This window comes from Lytechinus variegatus, chromosome 2 (assembly GCF_018143015.1).
Source record: "Lytechinus variegatus isolate NC3 chromosome 2, Lvar_3.0, whole genome shotgun sequence".
Classification (NCBI taxonomy): Eukaryota; Metazoa; Echinodermata; class Echinoidea; order Temnopleuroida; family Toxopneustidae; genus Lytechinus; species Lytechinus variegatus.
The window spans coordinates 4,777,137-4,802,500 of record NC_054741.1 but is presented as its reverse complement, the minus strand read 5'-3'; the positions used below and the strand labels follow the sequence as shown (position 1 = coordinate 4,802,500).

Sequence of the window (25,364 nt, the reverse complement as noted above, 5' to 3'; positions counted from 1 at the left end):
TGTGCATCTTAATGTTGTTAGCTTGCTTAAGCATTTTGATGAGATAAAATACCTATATGTCAAACAATTAATAGCTTTAAATCAAACTCGACTCGATGGTAATGTCTGAAATGTAGAAATTCAAATTCAAATTAGAGGAAGATTGGAAAAACTACAGAAGACTGAGAAATAAAATTACATAATATGTAATAAAGAAGACATAAAATCAGTTATTATTCTGAAATGATTCAAGATTGTAAAGGGCACAACAAACACATGGATGTACTAAAGTCTCTATTCCCAAATAAATAGAAGTACCGTTCTAACAAGACTAAAAACTCAAGTCTCGGCTGAAAGATTCAATTCACATTTTGCAAATGTTGCCCAAAATTGTCTCGATAGAAGTGATATGGTTGACACCAGTTTTGTATCAAGTTGTAATAATAGCCGTAATAAAACTGCACATTTGAGTTATCAGCCGTAACTTGTAACGATGTATTGCGTGAGATAACAATTTTGAAAAAAAAAGAAATCAGTTGGTTTTGACGGAATAAGTTCGTATATACTAAAATTATGTGGCTCTGATACTGTGAAAAGCTTGACAATTATTATAAATATGTCAATTTATCTGGGGATTGTGCCAACAAGGTGGACAATAATTGCTAACACCGCTAATAAAGAAGGGGATAAAATGAATCCTGCCAATTACCGACCAATCTCGCTTTTGCCTGCTGTCTCTAAATTATTAGAACGAGTTGTACAACGCCAGCTTGGCAAATATTTCAATGAAAATTATATTTTTACTACACATCAATCTGGTTTTAGAACAAACCACTCCACATTACTTCGATATACAGGTTACAGATGACTGGCTAATGTCTCTTGACAAAGAATACTACATGGGAGTTGTTTCAGTTGATCTGCAGAAAGCTTTTGACCTCGTCAACCATGAATTTCTTTTGTGTAAACGGAAGTCTTATGTTCGGAATGATGGGAAATCATGGGAATGGTTTCATAGCTATTTAAGTCACAATGATCGATGGATCACTGTCATCCGAAAAACCCATCTCTCATGGGGGTGCCGCAAGGATCTATCTTAAGTCCGATCCTTTTCCTTCTTTTTATAAATGACTTACCTATATGTTTCGATAAATCATCTGTACACCTTTACAGCAGACGATATCGTAGTACCCCATTTTAGTTCAAAATACTTTGCGACAAGATTTGAATTCTTTGAAAAAAAAAATTGGATGTGGCAGGTTCGGCTATGACCATGACTGGCCTAACTCAGATGGGAAAAGAGACAAAGCTTTCATGGCATTTAGCCGTCCAAAATTTTCAGCTCGATGAGGAAAAAAGGCATTATAATCATGAAAAGCATTGTGAAGCATAGGTAGAGTCAGTTATTCACAACCCAGAGTTTTAACTGAAGACATCGAACTTTGGGACCAAAACTAGTGTTCTCGTTCAATAAAAATGATATCCGTTGTATAAGACCATAGGGTTCATGGTCTAACTTTATTTTCTTATTAGACACTGTAGGTTTTTATAGAAAACATTTTGAACGTTTAACGATAGGGTCCATGCTCTAACTTATTTCCGTGTTGGACACGTTGAGGTATTATGCCATATGGGGAGTGATGACCCACCGCAACCCTCGGATCCTTTGCTTACTAGTCTGATTAAGGACCGACATTTAGGCCCGCAATTAGGTTTTAGTCCCGATAATGTGCATCAAAGTGACAGGCAAGTGAAATTACATACATTTCGTTCAGAAAGTATGCTAAACGATTATTTTGTTGTGGTATCTTTAACAGGGTGTCCTGCGAGGGGTTAATGGTTCCGTTGGCTGGGCAATGATCCTCTGGACCCTCTGTGGCCTCATCTCGATGACAGGCGCCCTCTGCTACGTGGAACTCATCACCTCCTACACCAAGTCAGGTGGTGAATTCACCTTTCTACTTGATGCCTTTGGTCCAGTAGTGGCCTTCCTTCGCATGTGGACATTGCTCTTCCTCATCGGGCCATCGGCCAACGCTGTTCAGTCACTTACCGTCGCCAACTACCTTACCGTGCCGTTCTTCGGGTGCGACGAGGTTCCTCCGCCACAGTCCGCGGTTGTTCTGATTGCCATCTGTGTTCTGTGTGAGTTATTAAAATAGAAGGGGGTTTCTTAATCGTGGATGATTATATATATGCACTTTCTTCAAACCTGCATTTGGAAAAGAAAAATAAACAGAGAGAGGATGTCACCCCCTCCCCCTTAATCGTCCTGCAAACAAAGTGACCATTATGACTGTCCATCAAATTGATCTGGAAACTTGAACTGGTTAAACCGGTTTCGGGATGGTTTAAACCGGGTTTTTAAAAGGTTTTCGGTTATTTTTACCGATTATTGATGGTTGCTTTTACCGGGTTTGGACATTTTCTTGGTTATTCAACTGTTTGTTTTTTTTTAGGCTTTTTGGTTTTAACCGGTTTTTAATGTTTCTTTTGGTTGTTTTAACCAGTTTTGGAAGGTTTTTCTGGTTGTTTTAACCGGTTTTGGCTTTTTAGAATGAAAATAGTATTTTGTGAATGATTTTAGCATAATATTTTACAGATAATTTCACGAAATTCCTCACCAGTTATTTTTTCTCGCCCCCCTTCCTTCTGGTCGTGGAATACTTCTGCATACCGGTGTGATGATGTCACTCATGTATAAGAAAATGAAAAAAAAAATCAAATTTTGATTCCATGTTCATTATATTTTACATCCTTTCAAGAAGAGAAGATGCTAGCCAACTGAAGACCATCAACAATATTTAAGGGTATTCTCATGCATTTCTTTCCAGTTTTAATCTTCTTTGTAAACTGTATTAGCGTGAAGTGGACAGCCCGACTTCAGGTGTTCTTTACAGTAGCGAAGGTCTTCGGTCTCATCATCCTCATCATCACCGGACTTGTCTTCATCTTTAAGGGTGAGTGTTTGATACCATTGTGTATGCGGGTGAATGGGAGAGGGAGAGAGAGAGAGAAATAAATAAAGAAAGAAAGCAGAAGAGAGATAGATAAAGAAAGAGGGGGAGAGAGAGAAAGAAAGAAAGTAAGACAGAAAGAAAGAAAGAAAAAAAAAAGAAAGAAAGAAAGAGAGGGGAGAGTGAGAGGGGATAGAGAGGAGAGGGAGGGAGACGGGGAGGGATAGACAGAGAGAAAGGGGGAAGGTAGGGGTGAGAGGGGTTTTATGCTTGGACTATTAGCTTTGTCTACTTCAGATAGGCTTATATAGTCTATGGGCTAACCCATTTAGTCTGTTATCGCTTTGGTCTTGCCATTTGGTCTCCACTTAAACCCACTTAGCCTATTTCTTATGGTCTAATGCCTAGATGGTCTAATTTTCTCTTCGTCTGCTAATTGTTTTGTACTTTGGCAAATTACTTTTTTTTTATTGATAAACAGTTCATCATGTAGAACCCCGTTAGATTATAATGATGTCAGACGAAATGGGTATAATCTATATTGAAATGGGACTAAGTAGCAACTAGGCTAAATGACAATTAGACCAAATGACTAGCTAGTTGCAGACAACCCACAGTCATGTAGGATTAAGACAGATCGGAAAGTAGACGAACATGACCAACTGGAGGTAGACCAAGTGACAGTTTACCTTCTGGGGCATGTGTGTGTGTGGGGGGAGGGATACGTGTACTTGACGGATTCAGTCACAATCACTTTGCTTTCTTACGTCATTCCATGTTGATATTTTGTTTGCTTCGCTCCCTCATGTTCATACTGATCGAAAACACACTCGGAATAATTTTTTGTTAAAGTAGATGTTATTATCAGATTACATGAAACCGAAGACTTGAAAAAAAAACGACAAACGAAATAATTATAATAATCATTCAACGTTTGTAAAATTGATAGAAGGAAAATTGTGTTGTGGATGTCTAACTTTAATCTGTGACGTTATTATGTGAGATGAACCCCCATGCAATGTGTATCAAGAATTTGATTAATTTTGGTAAGATTGTAGTCTGCAATGGGGGAGGGACCAATATACGACATTTTTGTGCCCTTAATCTGGGGCTATGAAATGTTTCCTGATCTCGTGACATAAGCTCATTAACCTATAACAGAGGGGGATAATCATCCCCTTGATTCTCTGAGGGGAGCCATTCAACTTCAATGACTTTTGAGGACTTTACTCCGTATTGAAATACGGATGGAAACAAAAAATCTTACCGAATAGGAGCAGATAAAACGGGAAGAAGAAATTCGGTGACAGGTGAATTGACCACTCAAACATGTCAAACGAGTCACGATGACACCAAATTTTAAAACTCCTGGGCATTTTCGGTTTAATGAAAAATGACAAAAGGGTGATTTTCAAGTATTTTTATATACCTTATACCAGGGGGGGGGGGGCAAAAGCATGAATCAACGTTCCAAATGGTCTACTTCATTTAGCCTAATGTCATTCTGTCCATCAGCATTTTGTCTCATGACCATTTGGTCTAATAGCCATTTTGCTCAATCGTTACTTCGACTAATCACCATTTCGTCTATGACCGTTTCGTCTCAGGACCAGTTGGTCTAATATCCATTTCGTCTACTTAGTCCAATTAGACAAAATGATATATAGACTAAATGGCTATTGGACCAACTGGTTATTAGACGAAATGAGTGGTCAAAATGGTAATTAGACCATGTGGATAGTGGACGAACTGATGGTAGACAAAATGATAGTAGACGAGTTGGTAATTGGACGAATCGGCATTAGACCAATGGAAAATAAACCACAGCGTATTCAACTCGAAAATATACTGTTCGCCTGACATTTTTACCATCATCAATACTGAGGTGCATGGTTTGGTCCATGATTATACAGACAAAATCACTGACACTGACTATAGAATACCTGTTTATCGTTCGGTATTCATTGTTTGATATAAAGTTATTTAACCCCGGGGTTTTTGAGGGGATCAATTGTTATTTGGTTTATTTCATTGTTCATATATGAATGATGCCCACTCACCTTATAGTCCAGAATAGAAGAGGCATAACCTTGTTTTTTTATATATACAATATTTTTTGATGGTTTCTTGTCAATTCGAGGGTGCTGATTTTGAATCTGGATGATGCCACTCGTGTAACCTTGAGCATTTTCTGCAAATTGGCAAAATCCAATATGGCCGCCAAAATATGCAAATTACCCATGAAAATCCTAAAATTGTCCACATATTGGCTATGAAATGCATGAAATTGTGTGGCAGGAGTGAAATACTCTCTGAAAAAATAACTTTTGACAAAATATTTATTTTTCTGATATTCAAAATGGCCGCCAAAGGCCCTTGTATACTCTATTATGTACAATATGAATAGGGAAAACTAATTTTCACAAAAATTAGCACTAAAGTGCAAAAAATCGCTATGTATGAAAGAAGTAATATATGCGAATCATCATTATGTCATATTTGGGAACATTTCTGTATTTTGATATCTAAAATAGCCGCCACTGGCCCAAACATTATTGTGTACAATGGCAATGGGGCCCAAAAAATCACAAGAGTGATCACTAAAATGCATATTATTAAGATTAAACAAGTGGAATACTGACTAAAAACAATTATTAACGAAATATATTATCAATATGCCAAGTATGTGATGAATGTTTTATTTTGATGTTCAAAATGGCTGCCAAAGGCCCTAAAAGGCCCTATTATGCACAATGAGAAAGAGGAGCAAAGAAATCACATGAGAGAGCACTAAAATGCATATATATGTGATAAATTAATGGGATACTGTCTAAAAACATATTCTCTAACGAAATATATCATTCAGGTTTCAAGTTTGTGTTAAATAGGCCTACTGTATTTTGACTTTTAAAATGGCCGCCATAGACATTAACAGTAGTATGTATAATGCAAAGTGGGAAACCAATATTCACAGGAGTGAGCACCATAAATGCACGTAATAGTGATCTATGAGTAAAATATTGAAAGCAAAATTTCTATTAAGATACATCCTTTATTCTGCCAGTTAGGTGATAAATATTGTTATTGGAAAGTAAAAATGGCCGCTACAGGCCCTTATGGTATTATGCACAATGTGCATGGGAACAAATTATTTCAACAGAATTTGGTTTTGCTTGGCCAAATGGTGATGTATGAGTGAAATATTGTCTGAAAATGTGATTTTTGTCTCACCTGCATAGCAGAGTGAGACTATAGGCGCCGCTTTTCCGACGGCGGCGGCGGCGTCGTCAACATCAAATCTTAACCTGAGGTTAAGTTTTTGAAATGACGTCATAACTTAGAAAGTATATGGACCTAGTTCATGAAACTTGGACATAAGCTTAATCAAGTATTATTGAACATCCTGCATGAGTTTTATGTCACATGACCAAGGTCAAAGGTCATTTAGGGTCAAAGAACTTTGGCCGAATGGGGGTATCTGTTGAATTCCCATCATAACTTTGAAAGTTTATGGATCTGATTCATGAAACTTGGACATAATAGTAATCAAGCATCACTGAACATTTTGTGCAAGTTTCAGGTCTCATGATTAAGGTCAAAGGTCATTTAGGGTCAATGAACTTTGGCCGAATTGGGGGTATCTGTTGAATTACCATCATAACTTTGAAAGTTTATGGATCTGATTCATGAAACTTGGACATTAGAGTAATCAAGTATCACTGAACATCCTGTGCGCATTTCAGGTCACATGACCAAGGTCAAAGGTCAATGAACTTTGGCCGAATTGGGTGTATCTGTTGAATTACCATCATAACTTTGAAAGTTTATGGATCTGATTCATGAAACTTGGACATAAGAGTAATCAAGTATCACTGAACATCCTGTGCGAGTTTCAGGTCACATGATCAAGGTCAAAGGTCATGTAAGGTCAATGAACTTTGGCCATGTTGGGTTTTTTTGTTGAATAACCATCATATCTCTGTAAGTTTAATGGTCTAGTTCATAAAAAGTGGAAATAATAGTAACCATGTATCACTGAACATCTTGTGCGAGTTAGATTAGTTTTCAAAGTCAGCACTGCTGCTATATTGAACTGCGTGATGCAGGTGAGACGGCCAGAGGCATTCCACTTGTTAACAAAATATATCATATCTTATGTAATTTAGGTGATAAAACTGTATTTCAACATTCAAATTGGCTGCCATATGCCCATTTTGTGAACATTGTTTATCTCCACTCAAATTGTATATTGTATGATAAGGGCCTATGGTATTTTCAATTTAAAAATGCAGCGTTTATAAACTAAATTACACATGATCTATTATCACCCGTATCAGACATCTGAGCTGGTCATTTACAAAACCGTATTGCCCTACATTTTCTGAATATCGGGAAGGGTAGGTATATTGTTTGTATTTTCCTCGGTCTCAATGCGCGTATTTACTTTGCATGCAGAGACGAAGCAAAATATACCTTTGTATTTTCCCTGGTCTCACATCCGGGCATTTGTGGATGCGTATAAAGAGATACGCTTCATAAGGATCCGCCCACCAACAATATACGTCATAATAAAGACAACGCTGAATCCGAGCGCTTGCAAGTACGTCATAATGGTTAAGTGCAGAGCCTAGACCGATATTAACATGACACAATAGAACTCTATTTTTAAAAGAAATATCCCCATTATCATGATTTTTGCTCTAGATATCTGATTTGGATGATAATAAAAATATTGACTGGCTCTTCTTTCGGGGAACATCAAATATATTGCCCTTAAATGACCCATATTGCCCTCGTCTAAAGACTCGGGCCAATATGATTCATTTGCTGGCAATAAATTTGATGTTCCCCTCAAGGCCAGTCAATATTATATAAATATTTTTCGGTAGAAACCATGGTTTTAGACAATATTTCACCCTTTCACAAATCACAATTATATGCAATATTTAGAGTCAAGCAAAGCCAAATTCTGTCAAAGTTGTATGTCCCATGTTACTACTTTTAGGACCTATGGCAGCCATTTTGGATTTCAAACAACAGCATTTATTACCTCCAAGACCTACATGTATATGTGATGTATTTAGTTAGAAATAATGTTTAAGACAATATTTTTACTCGTATATCACAGTTATATGGATTTTATGATTCTCACTCTTGTGAAAATTAGCTCGTCCATTCGCATTGTACATGATGAATATATAGGGCCTATATGGCTGGCGGCCATTTTGAATGTCAAAATATAGCATTTATCACATATTAATGGCAATGATGGCAATGATGCTTTTAGTCAGCCTTCCACTCGTTTATCTTAATAATATGCATTTTAGTGCTCACTCTTGTCATTTTTTTGGCCCCGGCCATTGCCATTGTACATACTCTTCGGCCAGTGGCGGCTATTTTAGGTATCAAAATACAGCAATATCCCCATATATGACATAATAAATCTCGTTAGTAATGATGATTTGCATATATTACTTCGTTCATACATCGCGGTTTTTCGCGGTTTAGTGCTAATTTTTGTGAAAATTAGTTTTCCCTGTTCATATTGTACATAATAGAGCATACAATGGCCTATGGCATTTTGAATATCAGGAAAATGAATATTTTGTCAAAAATTATTTTTTCAGAGAGTATTTCACTCCTGCCACACAATTTCATGCATTTCATATCCAATGTGCGGACAATTTTAGGATTTTCATGGGTAATTTGCATATTTTGGCGGCCATATTGGATTTTGCCAATTTGCGGAAAATGCTCAGGTTACACGAGTGGCATCATCCAGATTCGGAATCAGCACCCTCGAATTGACAAGAAACCATCAAAAAATATTGTATATATAAAAAACAAGGTTTGGTCAAGTTCCTATGGGGCCTATCCTGGACTAGATTGCTCGATGCTCAATGAAAATAAAGACGACCTAAACTGGTGACGTCATGAAAAATGAGTAGAAACAGGGGCGATTGAGAGTCGCGACTCCGACCTCTCTTTTGGCACTCTTCCTCCTTACCATTTTCATCATATATTTTTCTCATCATTTTTTTTTCCTTTTCAATTACAAAATAAGGGGGGGGGGTGATGACACCCGCCCCTTTTGCACCGCCCCTGTTGGGAAGGATTTGCAAGGAACTCTTCTATCTGCAATAGGAGTATAAAGATTCTAAAAATCCATCAAAATTCAACAAAAATTATGCTGTACATGAATCAACGTGTGTTTTTTTTTGTCCACAGACACTAACAGAAATATCAATATCAATATAATTTTATATTTGATAAATGATATATTTTCGATAGGGACAGAAGTGCTTTCTCGAACTCACCACTGTTCGAGATTCCTTCCTCCTTACCATTTTCATCATATATTTTTTCATATTCATCATACCTCTCCCTATAAAGGATATAGCGCCCTAAATCTCAGTTCTGCTTTTTACAGGTCACGTGTCAAACCTTCAAAATGCTTTTGAGGATACGGATATTAGCATCAAGGGTGTCCCACTCGCCATCTATTCGGGAATATTTGCATATGCGGGCTGGTAAGATATTAATCCTAAAAGGACTGGGGGCCATGATGCCCCCCCCCCCTCCACGCTTCGCGCGATATTTCCGAAACGCAAAAGGTAGAGCTGCAAAATTTTAGGACTTTTTTTTAAGTCTCGCGCAACTATTGAGACCTAATCAGCGACATACGAGTATAGCTCCGCGACGCTACGTGACTTTTCACGAGACAGTGTCATGCCGAAAATGGCTCATTTTTATACTTTGTGTACAAAGTCAATGGGAGATGAAATTCATAAAAGTGTGATTATTTTTCATTCTAACTAGTGTGCTTAATTACTTTAGGGTTAATTTAGTTCTAAATTGTCTGTAATAATTTCCATTGAAAAAAAAGAAAGATGAAAAGCAAAGAAATGCATAAGAAATTAAAAAAAAGTAGAAATATTTGACTTTTGCAATTTTCCTTTATGAAAACCTTTAAATCCATAGAAGTCCATGTCATTTTCACCGAATTTTGCACAGAGCTACTTTAGCACGTGAATATTTCAAATATTCAAAAATAGCATGGGTTCAGGAAATTGATATTTTGGTATTGAGCTTCGAAGTTCACCCAATTAGAAGTTCTCGAGAATTGCGCATTCAACATGTTAAAAATTGTCATTTGAGGTTAAACCTCTATTACGAATTCAAAATCTATGTAACTCATTCAATTTTACAGCATAGTTCAGATCTGTGTGAATGACATATTCCCATTAAAGATTTTTCCTATGACTCTCAAAGGTAGGCACACTTGTGTATAAACGGTATAATAGCATTAAAATATTGACTATTTCTTTCAAAAGGGACATGGGCCAGATGTGCCCCCCCCCCTGGATCCGCCACTGCTCTAGAAAATTAGCGGGGGGGGGGGCATTTGACGCAGGGTCAAATGCGCAAAATGTATGTGATTTCGTCTCAAGTTATTAAAAACAATTCAGGTAATTCACCATCATCCCTATGTTCTCTTCTTGTTTATTATTATTATCATTATAACACTGTTAACTTAACCTTTCAACAAAATGGATGCAAATCTACATTTGATTTAGTTCATACTATGGTTATTCTTTTCTTTTCGAATCCAATTCCCCATTCAGGGACTACATTTCTTCCATGACAGAAGAAGTTAAGAAACCAGAAAAGTAAGTTGACCAAACTTTGTGTCATTTTTTTTCGGTGTTATTTCATTCACCAAAATCAGTAATCGGCACCATCCACACTATCACATCATCGGCACCATCATCACCGCCGTAATCGTCCTCAACTCAATCATCCATTACAACCTTTACCACCACACTCCACCAAAACAACCCCCATAAAAACCAACCCCACCACCCCTACCCCCCCCCACCAAACCACCCCCACCATCAAACCACCACCCCCATCACCAAACTACCACCCCACCATCACGACCAAACCACCACCAAGCAACCAACTCCCACACCACTATCACCTTTAAACCCCCACCACTACCCCCACCCCACCCACACCACTATTTTGTAATACCTTGGTCACATTCGCTCTACGGCGGCCGTACAGCGAGTCGAAAACAACCGTTTTATTAATTTTTATTCAAACCACCTATAAATTCAGTTGTACAAAAATGTTAAAACGGCTGTTTCGACTCGCCGTACGGCCGCCGTAGAACATATGTGACCATGGAATGTCTTTGACCTCAAGGAAGACCAGCGTACCTGGTCACGCTGAATGTGGGCTATCCACCTTATTTTATTGTATAATTATGCTTTTAATACGGAAATAAATACTACTACTGCTACCACCAACACATTCACCACCACCTCACAAATATCCCCATCAATCAACTGCAACATAAAGATTGTATTTCCATCACTGAACTGGATAAATAATGTCAATCCTCAAACATGTCTAAAATATACATATTTCTGCAAACTTCTCGACACATTTATTTTACGCAATCTTAACAACCATTGGTCAAAATAACCAATATGTGGGTGAATGGGTGTAACCGATAGAAATTATCTAAATCAAACTATTTATTGGTTATAATTACCAGAATTTCGGTTGATCACTTGATAATGACATTGTTTGTCTGTTGGACACATTATCAACTAACAGATTGTTACTTTCGCTGTTTTACAAAGAGTTTTTTTAAACAGCTGTAACTTCTAGTCATGGGCGGAAATCTGTCCCAAAAGGTAGGGGAACCAGGACCTGGAAAATTTGACAAGCAAAAAAAAAGGTATTCACCCAAAATGTAAGATCATTTAGTCCAAAATACATGTATTATTTCGATTGTGAAGTGATGTAATTTTCTCCATCTTAAAAGACCAAAAATAGTAGGGGGACATTTGATATTGTGTCCCACTATTTTTGGTAGGGGGACACGTCCCCCCTGTCCCCCTAGGATTCCCCCATGCTTCTATTGTCATATTTTTTTTGTCTTATAGAACGATCCCGATTAGTGTGATGATATCGATGTCGACCGTCATCGTCATCTACCTCCTCGCTAACATTGGCTACTTTTCTCTGCTGACTCCTCAAGAAGTGTTATCATCAGACGCAGTAGGGGCTGTAAGTTAGCCCATTAGCCATTGGAAATAATTGACTTAAAGGACAAGTCTACCTCAACAAAAAAATGATTTGAATAAAAAGAGAAAATCTAACAAGCATAACACTGAAAATTTCATCAAAATCAGATGTAAAATAAGAAAGTTATGACATTTCAAAGTTTCGCTTATTTTTAACAAAACAGTTATATACACATCCTGATCATTATGCAAATAAGGAGACTGGTTACGTCATCCACTCACTATTTATTTTGTATTTTATTATATGAAATATTCTAATTTTCTCCTCATAGTCTGAATATGTGGAATTAGCATTGTTTCAATACTATATGGTTCAGCCAATTTGGTCCTTATTGTCAAATGTGTAAAAAAAATTGAAATGTTGTATAATTCAAGCAATAAGAAACAAAAGAAATAGTGAGTGAGGACATCATCGACTCTCTCGGGGATAGAACTACAGAGAGACAGAACAAAGACGAGATGAGGAGGGAGGGGGGGGGTATACAGTCCTATTCGTCGTCGTACTGCATTATAGTAGTAGAAGAAACAGCTACATACTGCAAATTATTTAGTTTACTAAATCTACTTTTCTACCAGGACTTTGGGGTGAGGGCATTAGGCAACTGGTCTTGGTTGATCTGGCTGTTTGTAGCCCTTTCTGCTGCTGGTAATCTCAACGGAGCCGTCTTCGGTAGGACCAGGTAGGCCCAGTCACACCTGTGATCCCAACTATAGGTCGAAAAAAATCTATTACAGTATTTCCATTGATAAACCACCTGGCGGTTTGGAGACGGTTGCATTTAAATGTGACTGAAGCATAATATCTGAAAAATTTGAGATACTCTGACCTGAAAAGTGGAAATTCTAAGCACTTTTTGTAACCATGCACAGGGTGGCAGCTTCCTGTTCCCTGAATACACATCTATATAATGCCACGCTTACGAAGCTTGAACTTAACTAAAATCACACCAACCTTTTCAGGACAAGTTGTAAGTTACCCGCCAGAACAAGTCATCTTGAAGTTGTTTTTTTTCTCCACAATTTTCATTGATGACGAATAATTGTCAATTGATTACTAATTTTTATCATACGATGAAACATATCCATTTATCAGGTATTGTTTAAAATGTTTCCGATCCAAACTGCCCCCAAGGCGATGATGCCCCCACCCCCACCGCGTTATGTATAATCATGTTTTTCCCATTTAGTCCGGACGCTCAAAGTTCATTATCATCTCTTGTATTGTATTTGTTGACTAAATCAATTGAAATCGCGTAAAGGTATAATGTCATATACTAAATTTAGAATATTATTTCTAACTCGTATGTTTTGTCCTCTTCCGTTTGATATGCACCTTAGAACTTTCTTCGTAGCAGCACGAGAGGGCCTCCTACCAGAATTCTTATCGATGATTCACATTAACCATCTAACCCCGATTCCTGCCATCGCAATTTCGGTAAACTCATTCCCTTACTCTATTTCCCTGTCTTTCTGTCAGTGTTTGTCTGTCTGGCTGGCTGAATGGCTTTGTGAGTCCCCCCTCCCCCTGTTGCTTATGGAAGGGGGGGGGGGGAGTGGTGATCAGAACATGATCTGGGGCCGTTTCATAAAGCTGTTCGTAAGTTAAGAGCGACTTTAAGAACGACTGGTGATCCTTTCTTACGCGCTAAGGCATCGCCAATGAATATACTATTTACCACAAGAAAGGATCACCAGTCGTTCTTAAAGTCGCTCTTATCTTACGAACAGCTTTATGAAACACCCACCAGGGGACAAATTTAGCCAATGCAAAATTATTGATTAAAATTTTTTTAATGCCTAATGTTTGTTGCAGTAAAAGCTGTTCACTGGGGGTTTGTTTGCTCATTTTTTTGGAGGGGGTTTGATTTTAAACCAGATATTGATACTACAATAAAATCAATGTTTGATTAGTCTCCATACATGTAGCATAACATTCGTGTGTTTGGTTTTTGGTATGAGAATTATCCTAAGGGTATATAAGCCTGTATTGAATTAACCTTAAATCATTTCCTTTTGATCATTGGTGCTGTAGCTCCCTTTTAGTATCATGTTCATCTTGGTGGGTGACGCCCTTGTTCTGATAGAGTACCTTACATTCATCGATTGGTTCTTCTCGGCCTTGACCATCGCCATCATACCATACTACAGGTGGAAGTATAAGGATATGAGGAGACCATTCAAGGTGAGGCGGACCTGAGGTGAAGGATTCCGAAGGGAGTAGGGCTGCAGGATGGTTGAGATTTTTCAAGTAATGAAAACAAAAGAAAAAAAATGAGGAGATGAAAATAGAGGAAGAACAGGAATTACATTAGAGCATCAATCAGAAGATACTTTGGTCGTCACGCAGGATTTTTGAAAGAGGGAGGGGTTCAAGCTGAATGAAATTTTGACAGGCAAAAAAAAGGGACTTTCACCACCAATTTTACGTCGTTTCGTACAAAAAAGAATTGACAAGCAAAAAAAAAACAGTCTTTCAACTTTCTTTCAGAGGGGGATTCGAATTCTTAGGGGATGGTATAAACAAAATAAGGGGGTGAACACCTGTAACCACCCCTTCGTACGCTACTGTTGGTCGTATCATTGGCTCCAGCGTCAATTGGGTAAAATATGTCGTAATGATTTATTTAGGCCTTTTCAATTGCCCCATGTATTATATCGATATACACCATAACATGATAGCATGTCCTAGAGAAATTTAGAACAATGAACTTTTCTCTGTGTTCCGGATATGATGACTGACGCCTCATAGTTCATTATAAAAATTAATGAATATAATTTGCTCTGTTGGATAAAGAAACAAACCCAAAGCAACTAATTTTTAAAATGTCTAAAAGAAAATACCTATTGCGCATGGCCCTGGGATTCTCCATAGGCAGGGTATTCTGGATCATGTGTAAAAATTGAAAAATGTAATAAAAAATGACCTTTATTTTGTAGGGATACTTTTTATTCATTTTTTAAAATTTATTTTGTTTTTGGCTTTTCAAATTTACATCACCACCTCAAGTCAAAAATTCGTCCCCAGTGCCCTTCTACTGCGAGATTTACTATACGTATTTTCCTTCTTTTTTTTAGATTCCTCTTCCATTTGCTATTATCTTCATCATCTTCACTCTGTTTATCATGGTGATGACGTTCTACGCTAAACCCATTCATTCTCTTGTTGGAGTTCTTGCTACCCTGGCCGGAATACCGGTTTATTATCTCTGTGTTTGGTGGAACAACAAGCCCCAGTGGATGATCAATGCTACGTGTAAGTCATTCAGGAATTCCACTTGATCTTCGAAAGTTTTCATGATTGATTCAAATCAAGGGCGAATACAAATTTTCCTAAGAGGGGGGGGGGGGGCACATTTTCCCGATGAAAAATTTGACAAGCAAAAAAAGAGAGAGAGGGTTTTTTAACCAAAAATAGGGACATTTCGTCCACGAAGATAATTGACAAGCAAAAAAAGGTCTTCACTTTCAAAGGGGAGGGGGGGGGGGACACACTTCTGTTTTAACGGCATTGTTATTGTGCCTCTCAAAAGGGGGGCACGAGTAAAAACTATCCGATGTGACAATTTATGGGTCAGATCTGAACCATCTGACCCTATACATCTGTTGAACCTTATTCCGGATCATAATTATATTACACTGAATGGACCCGGTTATCATGGTTATATACCTGGTTGATCTGACTCGGGATTTTGAATAGATTTCGTTATCATATTTTATACATTCAATATCTTTTTCATGTTAATCTTATCTTCCTATTTCAAACATTTCTTTTATCATTGTTGTTCCTACAGTGAAAGTCAACCTGTTATTCCAGAAGTTTTTCTTTGCTATCCGACAAGAAGAGAAGACCTATTAGAAAGACCAGCGGTGACGAAGAAGAATTCCACCAATTTCGCATTAAAGTACAAGTCCACCCCAACAAAAACTTGATTTGAATAAAAAGAGAAAAATTCAACAAGCACAACACTGAAAATTTCATCAAAATCGGATGTAAAATAAAAAAGTTATGGCATTTTAAAGTTTCGCTTATTTTCAACAAAATAATTATATGAACGAGCCAGCTACATCCAAATGAGAGAGTTGATGACATCACTCACTCACTATTTCTTTTGTATTTTATTATATGAAATATGTTGATTTATTCGTCATTGTCATGTAAAATGAAGTTTCATTCCTCCCTAAACATTGCATTCATATTCGTACATTTTTCCATAGCATAACTTTTATAATGCTAAAAACAAACTATTGTCGAACATGCATCACAGAAAAAAAAATATATGTCAGTAGCCATGATTTCTGTTCTGTTTGGAGAATACTTTGATATGAATAAAGTATATTTTCATTCAAAGGTAAAGATTTAATATGTTGTTTTTATCCGTTCAATTGTAAAGGGAAAGTTGATGACGATGGGTCCTATAGGAGCATTGAAAAACACCTCAATATCAAGCTCGAAAGGGGGCCTGGGAACGATTTACCAATTAAAAAGAGGGGTTGTGGGTTTGTTAAGAAACATATTTGGGTGTTTCATGCTCCAGCAAGCCTGCTTCCCAGCCCCATGCTCACCCATATTATGACGAATTCAAGCAAGTTAACAGTGGTCAATTTGAAAAAAAAATAATGGAACCGAATATGATCAGTTAAAAAGATATAATTGCAATATATAGGAGTCAATGATTAGTCACTCGGAACCCTCGGGTTATAGTTTAGTAGCAATTTGGCAGTTTCAATGGGTGTCGAAAAGTGTCTGATGTTATCAAATAATTATGACAGCCTATCGCATACCAATGGCCTATCATACTTCCCAATTTCCCGGACGGACTGACCCCTTCCCGATATACCCCTCAGCTGAAGGTGGTGGTTGATGGGCAAATGCCCCCCCCCCCCGAGCATCTCAGATTATTTCGGACTATAACTTTATTTTCATTTATCTATTTTGTTATTGTTATCTATTTTATTATATTTCGGGGGGGGGGTGAGGACCATAATACATCTTCTTTGTGTAAGCCAGTATATTGTTGGGTCAGACTTTGTGGTGGTGTTTGAGAAGGGGGAGGGGAGACAGTCAAATGCGCTACCTTTGTACAGTCCAGTAATGTGTCTTAAAGATTTTTAGATTCTTTTCAGACTATAAAATGTGGTGGCGGTGCGTGGCCGAAGGGCAGCTAGGGTCGCAGGGGTGTGGCCAAGGACCCCCGGTGGTCGGTCATTTATTGTTGGCCTGATTTCAGGCTATTATGTCTGTCTGCTTTGTTTTAATTTTCGAGACTTGTGGCATTTTATCATCATTTGTGGTGATACTTGTGGCATTTTATCATCATTATGTTATTTCACATTTATTTTTTAATACAAGTGAAACTATGAAGTTCAATTTCAACACAATCTACACACTAAGAAATAGGGGATCAAACCCTCTGGGTTGGTACAAATAGCTGCACCCAAAGGGGTGCTAATGCGTGTATACACTTATGCTCATTTGAGGGTGCATTTGGCTGTGTTAGGTACCATATAGGGTGCGAAATTGAACAATGTGATAAAGGTTCAAAATTGAACCCTTTTTAATGTCAAGTACTATGCACCTTAACAGGTTCATATTTGCACCTGCAAGCGAGCAATTCTTGGTGCATTTAATGATAAAAAGGTGCATTTTTGTTTACCTTTTGCCACTTATAGGGTGCACTACACCCTTAAAGGTTGGTACAAGTGTTTCAAAAATTTCTTAGTGTGAAAGAGGAAGTTCACCCTGCCGATAGGTTTTTTTCTTATTAAAAAAATATTGAACAGGGGCCGCGGAAGTGGGGGGGGGGGGGCTTCAGCACCCAATTTTTCCAAAACCGTGTACAAAAACATAACAATGACCATAGTCACCATACTGTGATTTTTTGCATGCTTAGCCCCCCACCCACTTTGAAAACCGTTCCAAGGCCCCTGTTGAAGATGAACATCCATCAAAGAAGAGATTTTTAAATTGTTTAAGTTATTAATATGTCACATCATATGCGAGATACTCTCCTATTATCATGTAATATAAATTCCGATTTTTGAACGGAACACTGATGAATAGTGATGTAGAAAGTGTGTCTAATTATCTATTCTCTGCACGAATGAAATATCTTTCTTTTTTGAGAAAAATGTATGGAAATTATATCATATGGAGGATCTACTGCTAATTGACGAAACACATTTTATCAACATGTTTTTATCAAGGATTTATGGAAGCTTAAAAGTGCCACCGAGATGTTAAGATAATTATCTTGGGAAGTCGACATCATGATAGCAAAAGATCAGATGACGAGATCCTGGATATCATCATGTCCACATCTTTCAGAAGAGATGATCAGATGACATGATCCCGGATCTCATCATGTCGACATCTTGTAGAAGAGATGATCAGATGACAAGATCTTCTACCTCGTCATGTCTACATCCAGTGGAAGAGATGATCAGATGACATGATCATGGATCGAAGATCTTGTCATCTGATCATCTCTTCTAAAGGATGTCGACATGACGAGATCCGGGATCTTGTCATCTGATCATCTCTTCTGCAAGATGTCAACATGATGAGATCCGGGATCTTGTCATCTGATCATCTCTTCTACAAGATGTTGACATGATGAGATCCGGGATCTTGTCATCTGATCATCTCTTCTACAAGATGTTGACATGATGAGATCCGGGATCTCGTCATCTGATCTTTTGTTATCATGATGTCGACTTCCCAAGATGATTATCTCAACATCTGGGTGGCACTTTTAAGCTTCCATAAGGATTTCATTCAAATGGTTATAAACTCAAGATAAATACAAATACAAATCTTTATTTTATATCAACAAGGACATGCAAAAACATTTACCAAAAACTGAAGCAAATAAGGATGGAATGAACTACCGTAAAAATATATATTTGAATCTAAAAGCAAACAAACTTAACTGAGACCCAACCCTATATTTTGATAATAATTTATATTGAATTACTAAATGATTTGTAGGAAAACAGATATCAACATAATCATTGCATCATATTTTACATCAAGCTTCAACATATGTGCACATACACACACACTCACACACATCATAACTCTAAAGTCTCCGTTAGATGGAGAAAAACTGATTTTTTTTTTGTATTAATTTTGTCTCTCCTTGATTATGTATATTTGTAATTTGTATGTTTGCATGTAAACAAAATGAATTTCCATTAAGTTGGACAATAAAACATTATATATAATGAAACAAAATTCAAACTTTAATTACAATCATCATTTAAAAATTGGCCCAAAACACAAAATTAATTAATTAACCGACTACTAGTATAGTCCAACTCCAAAATCTTTCAAGAAGTATGTTTAAATAAAGGACTTGAAATTTACGTCAATCAGTTAATAAATGCAAAAGGGACTAAATCCACGTCTGATCATTTTTCATAAAAAAGATATATATCAAATTAATTATGATTTTTTTTTTTGGGGGGGAGTCCCTTTTGCATTAAAAGTCTCGAAGGGTAATATACTGCACAAAGGTTTAACAGGAACACAATCTGTCTAGTGGTTTTACTGTTTTGTTTACTGGTTACATGTTGTACGGTACCTTTGCCCGATAAAGCAACAAGTGGAAATTAGTTATGCCAAAGGGGCTAAATCCAGAAAATAATAAATATAAACAATTATATGAAACAAAAGACACCTGCATATTTTTTACTTGTCATATTTGTTACCAACAGGCCTATATGGAAACATAGATTTGGGTGAGATAGCATAATAAAATATTGATTTATGAATAATGAGCAAAATTTTTCATGAAGTACCGCCCCCCCCAAAAAAAAAAAAAAGAGAGGCAGGGGAGCGGGCGGGGGATCGACGTGACCCATGACACTTCCCACTGCCACAATCTTTAATAATTGAGGAGACGATATGGGATGGACCCGTTGGGAGAGGCTGCGGGGCCGGGGGGGGGGGGGGGGATTTGTCTCGATATCCCATCATGCATCATGATCTCGCGAAATACCGGAAGTTGACTATGGCGGATCATTATTCTACACGAATTATCGGTTCAAGGAGGAAATATCAACCGAGTTACTCCAGATATCAGGAACTAGAAAGGTATTTACCTCACCTATTATGAATATCTGTAAAAGATTAGCATGTTAGAAACATTTTTGGTTATCAGAAAGTAATATTATTATGTTAGCGATTGGAAATCGCGAAAAAAAGCATGTAGTTTTGTCATTTTGGAGCCCCTGAAATGCAGGGTGTGCCTCGCTTTGCGATCGTGGGAGGGTTTCGGGTGGATCGATTTTGCGTTCTCGTGGTCATGGTCCATGCACGGGTGGTATTCTGAAAATTGTCTAACTTTTCTTCGAAGTCAGCAAGATAACAGCTCGCTAAAGTTCTTTTTAATTGGTATTCTGAAAATTGTCTTATCATCTAGGCCTATTTCATTATCAACCTTGGACCAAAAGCTTCAGTCTCTGTTATTTTGGTTGTTCAGCTGAACTCAGCAGTCAGCTCCGTTGGCTTCACTCACCAAATACAGTCTTACAGAGACCGAAGTTCTAGCGCGATCTGTACAGGGGACTCAACGGCCATATGTTTATGTAGCCTACTTAAGATCGGATAAAACGGGAAAGTGAATTTGCGCGACAGCCGAGGTAAGTCACTGTTTTTGTTCCTTTTAACTTGATTTTTCTCAGTTTTTTCATGTTTTTGGCAATTAATGCCAAGAGGGAATACGGTATTAATTTGCATTTTGGTCGCATTAACTTTCAAAATTTTTATTCATTAAAGACAAAAATTGAAGAGCCCCGACGGGGGGATTTTGCATTGCAAGTCCCCTAATGGTGGCTGCAGGATAGCGAGCCGTCTGTGTAGAAGGAGAAAAAAAAATGTTAAAAATCTCCTCGAAACAGATTGCTGGCAGCTGTCTATATCAACCTAGACTGTCCACAGCTGGCGCTGGCAGCCGTCTGTTGAGTCCGAGTGTTTCGAGTATGAGGACACGAAGTAGTTTCTTATTTTACATCCGATTTTTATGAAATTTTCAATGTTATGCTTGTTGGATTTTCTCTTTTTATTCAAATCAACTTTTTGTTGGGGTATACTTGTCCTTTCAGTCAAAATATTTCCAATGGCTAATTTGGTTTCAGTCAATCAGATGTCTACAAGCCTTACATGTACATCTGTCAGTGAACATCACTCACAAAACTCTTTGTGAAACGCCCCGATCCCCAGTTTTTAACTTACAGCCCCTACTGCGCCTGATATTAATACTTCTTGAGGAGTTAGCAGAGAAAAGTAGCCAATGTTAGCAAGGAGGTAGATGACGATGACGGTCGACATCAATTTCACACTAATCGGGATCATTCTAAGACAAAAAAATTAAGCCTGAGTCATATCGATTTTTTTGAAAACCGGTGTTCGACAGCTCTAATTCGATCGAACATCGATGCATCGAATATTGAAGGCGGGGAAAATTTAGTCTTGTTTTTGCGTCGATGCGATGCGCTTTGCATATGCACTACGCACTGACGGTATGCGCTGGCGTTGGCCGGGTGAGCGTTGCACAAGCAGATGACAGAGCAAAGTTCGTTTGTATTTTCCATGATCACAAAAAAGGCCGGGGACCAAAGCAGAATTCTTCCCAAAATATCTTCAACAATGATATTTGCAGATGACAACATATAAGTTTAAAATGAAACAATAATAAAGACATGAATCACGCAGAGTCGATCCGAATGATTTTCGGTCGACTAGCATTCGCAGTCCATTCACCAGCCCCGTCCGCAGCTCCGTACACTCACTCTCCCGAAACGACAGGCGTGCTTGACGTCAGCGCCAGCAAACAATTGCAATCAACGGAGAGCGCTGTAACTTGCCTGAGATTGTGTAGTTGGATCCAAAATGAGCTCCAAATAAATTTATGGGAATAAATACGTAATTTTCTCTGGATGGTCATTTGAATTGCTATTCAATGCTGATATAACGATTGTGAGGAAAGATTGTGGAATATGAGTTATGACGATGTTCGAGAATTAATCCTGATAATGACAATCCAGTTTTTTAGACGCAATTGAGCATGCGATCAAAATAAATACGAATGTTTCGAATCGAGCCCTAAATTCATCTAAATTATTACGATTTAACAAGATTTTATGGTCATACTAAGAAAATTGACGATGTCAGCAAAGTATGTTATGTTCATATGGAAGAAATAATACTGGGATTATTTCTATTTTATCTCTGGACGTCTCCTCCAAGCTCCGAGAAAATAAGCACAATGCGCATGCGTGTTTGATGACGTATGACATTTCCCCATTCATGAAATCAGAGCCCAAAGTTGGGCACGAACTAGCTTCAAATTGATGGAAAAAAATATCAAACGCAATTTTCTCTGTTTTGTCATGTAAAATGTTATTATATGGTGATATTACGAACTTGAACAGAGTTTTAGCATGTAGACAATGTTCGAGAATCAATCCTGACGTGATGATTATTTTTTTTAGACAAGTGCACTAGCTCGACTCAAGAAGTCAAGTCGATCGTCATGAGATGTCTGCCATTGAAAATTGAAACGAAATACAAACGTTTCACATCAAGCTCTAAATTCATATTAATGATTATCATATGCGAATTATTGTTAAATATTACGATTAAATAATGTTCTATGGTCATGATTTTAATATTGTTCATGAAAGCAAGATTTATTTTACGTTGATCGCGTCAATTTCCGGCCATTTTCTGGTTTGATTAAAGAACAGTACTGCGCATGCACGATCGATGGCCATGACTTCCATTCATGAATTCATCGTGCATAAATTATCTCGGCACGAGCAGACGAGTAAGACTCGAACTATGATCGAAATAAACTTCAAATTAATGGTGAATAGCATCATAATTACTCATTCGGTTTCACTTTGGGGGCAATAGAAATCAAGTAAGTAGTAGTAAAGTTGGACATTACTGATATTTTGATGATTGATTGTGTAAACCAAACGAATCGGCCGGCCGACGTATTTTTTTTTTTTTTTTTCGATGCACCGATTTTGCAAAATCTGCACCGGTGTTCGATGACATCGATCGAACACCGATTTTAAAATCGATTCGACTCAGGCTTAAAAAAAATATTAAAGATCTAGTTAGATCTACAGCTGTTTAAAAAATCTCTTTGCAAAATGCAAAACGGCAAAAGTAACAAATCTGTTGGTTAATAATGTGTTCGACCTACAAACAATGTCAATATCAACAGATCAACCAAAATTCTAGTAATGCTAACCAATAAATTGGTTGATTTTGATAATTTCTATCGGTTGGACTCATTCACCAACACACTGGTAAGCCAGGCTGACACTTGCACGACTTTTGGCCATGATTTTGTCGTGGCAAGTCTTGGGGCACAAACTGGGAGACTCCCGCACTGTTTACGACTTGTTCACACATAGTTCATGACAAGTTCACGAATAGTTTACGAATGCGTGCCCGTCAGTGTCCACATTGACATGAACTGGCATGACGAGTTCACGCATAGTTTGCGCATAGTTCACGCACTTCCCGCATTAGCAGGACGAGTTTGCGCAATTCGGACGGTTTCGTGCTGAACTATTCGTGAACACAACTTGAGCTGTTCGTGAACTATTGGTGACAGTCATGGCATGACGTGCACTGCCACGCACTGGCACGCATCGTCCCGACGAGTTCACGAAGAGTTTGCGCATAGTTCAAGACCCGGTCGATAAATTTTGTCGTGACCAAAATTTTGAACATTTCAAAATTCTCGTCCCGACATGGCACACAGTCACGACGTGTTTACGCACAGTTCAAGACTAGTTCAAGTCGTGCCAATGCGTGACACAAAATCATGCAAGTATCAGGCTGGCTTTATTTTTACCAATCGTGCATAAAATCAATCTGTCGAGAAGTTTTGTGAATATACATGTATGTATACCGGTATAGACAAAAAAAATTCTCCTCGTACACAGCTCAGACGCAGCCTGGAGGCGTCTGGGGAGTAAAAGTCATTTACTCTACGTACATGTAGGGTTACTCCCCACTGACACCTGGGATCCTAAGCTATATTCACCCATGTACGGGTACAAAACCTGAAACTTTCGCCCCCTAGATTTTACTGTCCCTCTAAAACTTAAAGATCTAGCCCTAAAACATGGGGTTCAACTTAATTTCCAACATTTTTGCGATATTGATTTCATTTTCAAAGAAGAATTCATTAAAGAAACGAGAAATTTGTTATGAAAAGATGGGAAGAGCTTACGGCCGTGTTTACGTCGTCATCTTGATTTCTTTGTCTTCCGCTTGGCGACAGCTGTCGAATTGTATCCCGTTTTGGCCTGAAATGCGCCAAAACGGGAAAAATAAACTTCGCGCAACTTCGCTTCCCTGTTTTAACCGAACTTAATACACAAACTTCGGTCTCTGTATTTGGTGAGTGGAGTCAGAGTCAGAGTTCAGCGGAACAGCCAACATAACCAAACAGAAACCAAAGTTTTTGGTCTACATCAGCCTAGACCAAAAGCTTCAGTCTCTGTTATGTTGGTTCAGCTGAACTCCATTCGCTTCACTCACCAAATACAGAGACCAAAGTTCTTGCGCGATCTGTGCAGGGGACTCAATTGCCATAAGTATATGTACTACATGTAAGTTCGGATAAAACGGAAGTGAAATTGTGCGACAGCCGAGGTAAGTCACTGTTTTTGTTCCTTTTAGCTTGATTTTTCCCTGTTTTTTGGCAATTAATGCCAAGAGGGAATATTAATTTGCATTTCGGTCGTGTTAATCTTCAAAAGTTTGATTCATTAAAGACTAAAATTGAAGAGCCCTGACGGGGGATTTTGCATTGTAAGTCCCCTAATAGTGGCTGCACGATAGCATAAGGAATAAATAAAGAATTAACAAACTCCTCGAAACAGACGGCTGCCAGTCTTGTTATATGCTTAGGTCAACCAATATAATCACCTCTTCTGAAAAATAATGAAGCGCATTGTTGATGAGGTGTAATTTCCTTGCGCCCCCGAAGCTTGGGTTAGTGCGCTTCTGTGCTAAAAATACACATGGCTCAAGTATTTTCAAAGACATATTTTCTCTGAAAAGATTCATCATCTCGAACACCACTTTTGATTGCTGAAGAGTCTACCAATCCGTTGTAATGTCATTTGAATGATGTTCTTGCGGAATGCAGCAAGAAATACCGCAAGTAAAAGTCTAAACCGCACCCGTGGATTAACCGCACCCCCAACTTTGGACTAAAATAAATAATTATCACACTCTCTTTCTAAATCCTCACATTTACAGTTCATGCATATTTGAGGTACCAAGAAACAAAAACTA

The 25,364-nt window shown here is 37.9% G+C and overlaps 2 protein-coding genes across 2 annotated transcripts in view; both read left to right on the top strand.

Moving 5' to 3' along the window:
* The window catches only part of LOC121409371 (cystine/glutamate transporter-like), an 18,055-nt gene extending 2,043 nt beyond the window's left edge, over positions 1-16,012 (top strand). Inside the window, exons 3-12 of the mRNA XM_041601307.1 lie at positions 1,797-2,124; positions 2,814-2,939; positions 9,367-9,466; positions 10,562-10,606; positions 11,894-12,017; positions 12,611-12,714; positions 13,373-13,469; positions 14,067-14,216; positions 15,110-15,287; positions 15,826-16,012. Coding sequence (XP_041457241.1) covers positions 1,797-2,124; positions 2,814-2,939; positions 9,367-9,466; positions 10,562-10,606; positions 11,894-12,017; positions 12,611-12,714; positions 13,373-13,469; positions 14,067-14,216; positions 15,110-15,287; positions 15,826-15,890 — 1,317 coding nt within the window. The 3' untranslated portion in view covers positions 15,891-16,012. The remainder of the gene's footprint in view (positions 1-1,796; positions 2,125-2,813; positions 2,940-9,366; positions 9,467-10,561; positions 10,607-11,893; positions 12,018-12,610; positions 12,715-13,372; positions 13,470-14,066; positions 14,217-15,109; positions 15,288-15,825) is intronic.
* Positions 16,013-20,037: 4,025 nt separating this feature from the next.
* The window catches only part of LOC121407121 (probable phospholipid-transporting ATPase IIB), a 40,209-nt gene continuing 34,882 nt past the window's right edge, over positions 20,038-25,364 (top strand). The window contains exon 1 of the mRNA XM_041598050.1: positions 20,038-20,129. Coding sequence (XP_041453984.1) covers positions 20,047-20,129 — 83 coding nt within the window. The 5' untranslated portion in view covers positions 20,038-20,046. The remainder of the gene's footprint in view (positions 20,130-25,364) is intronic.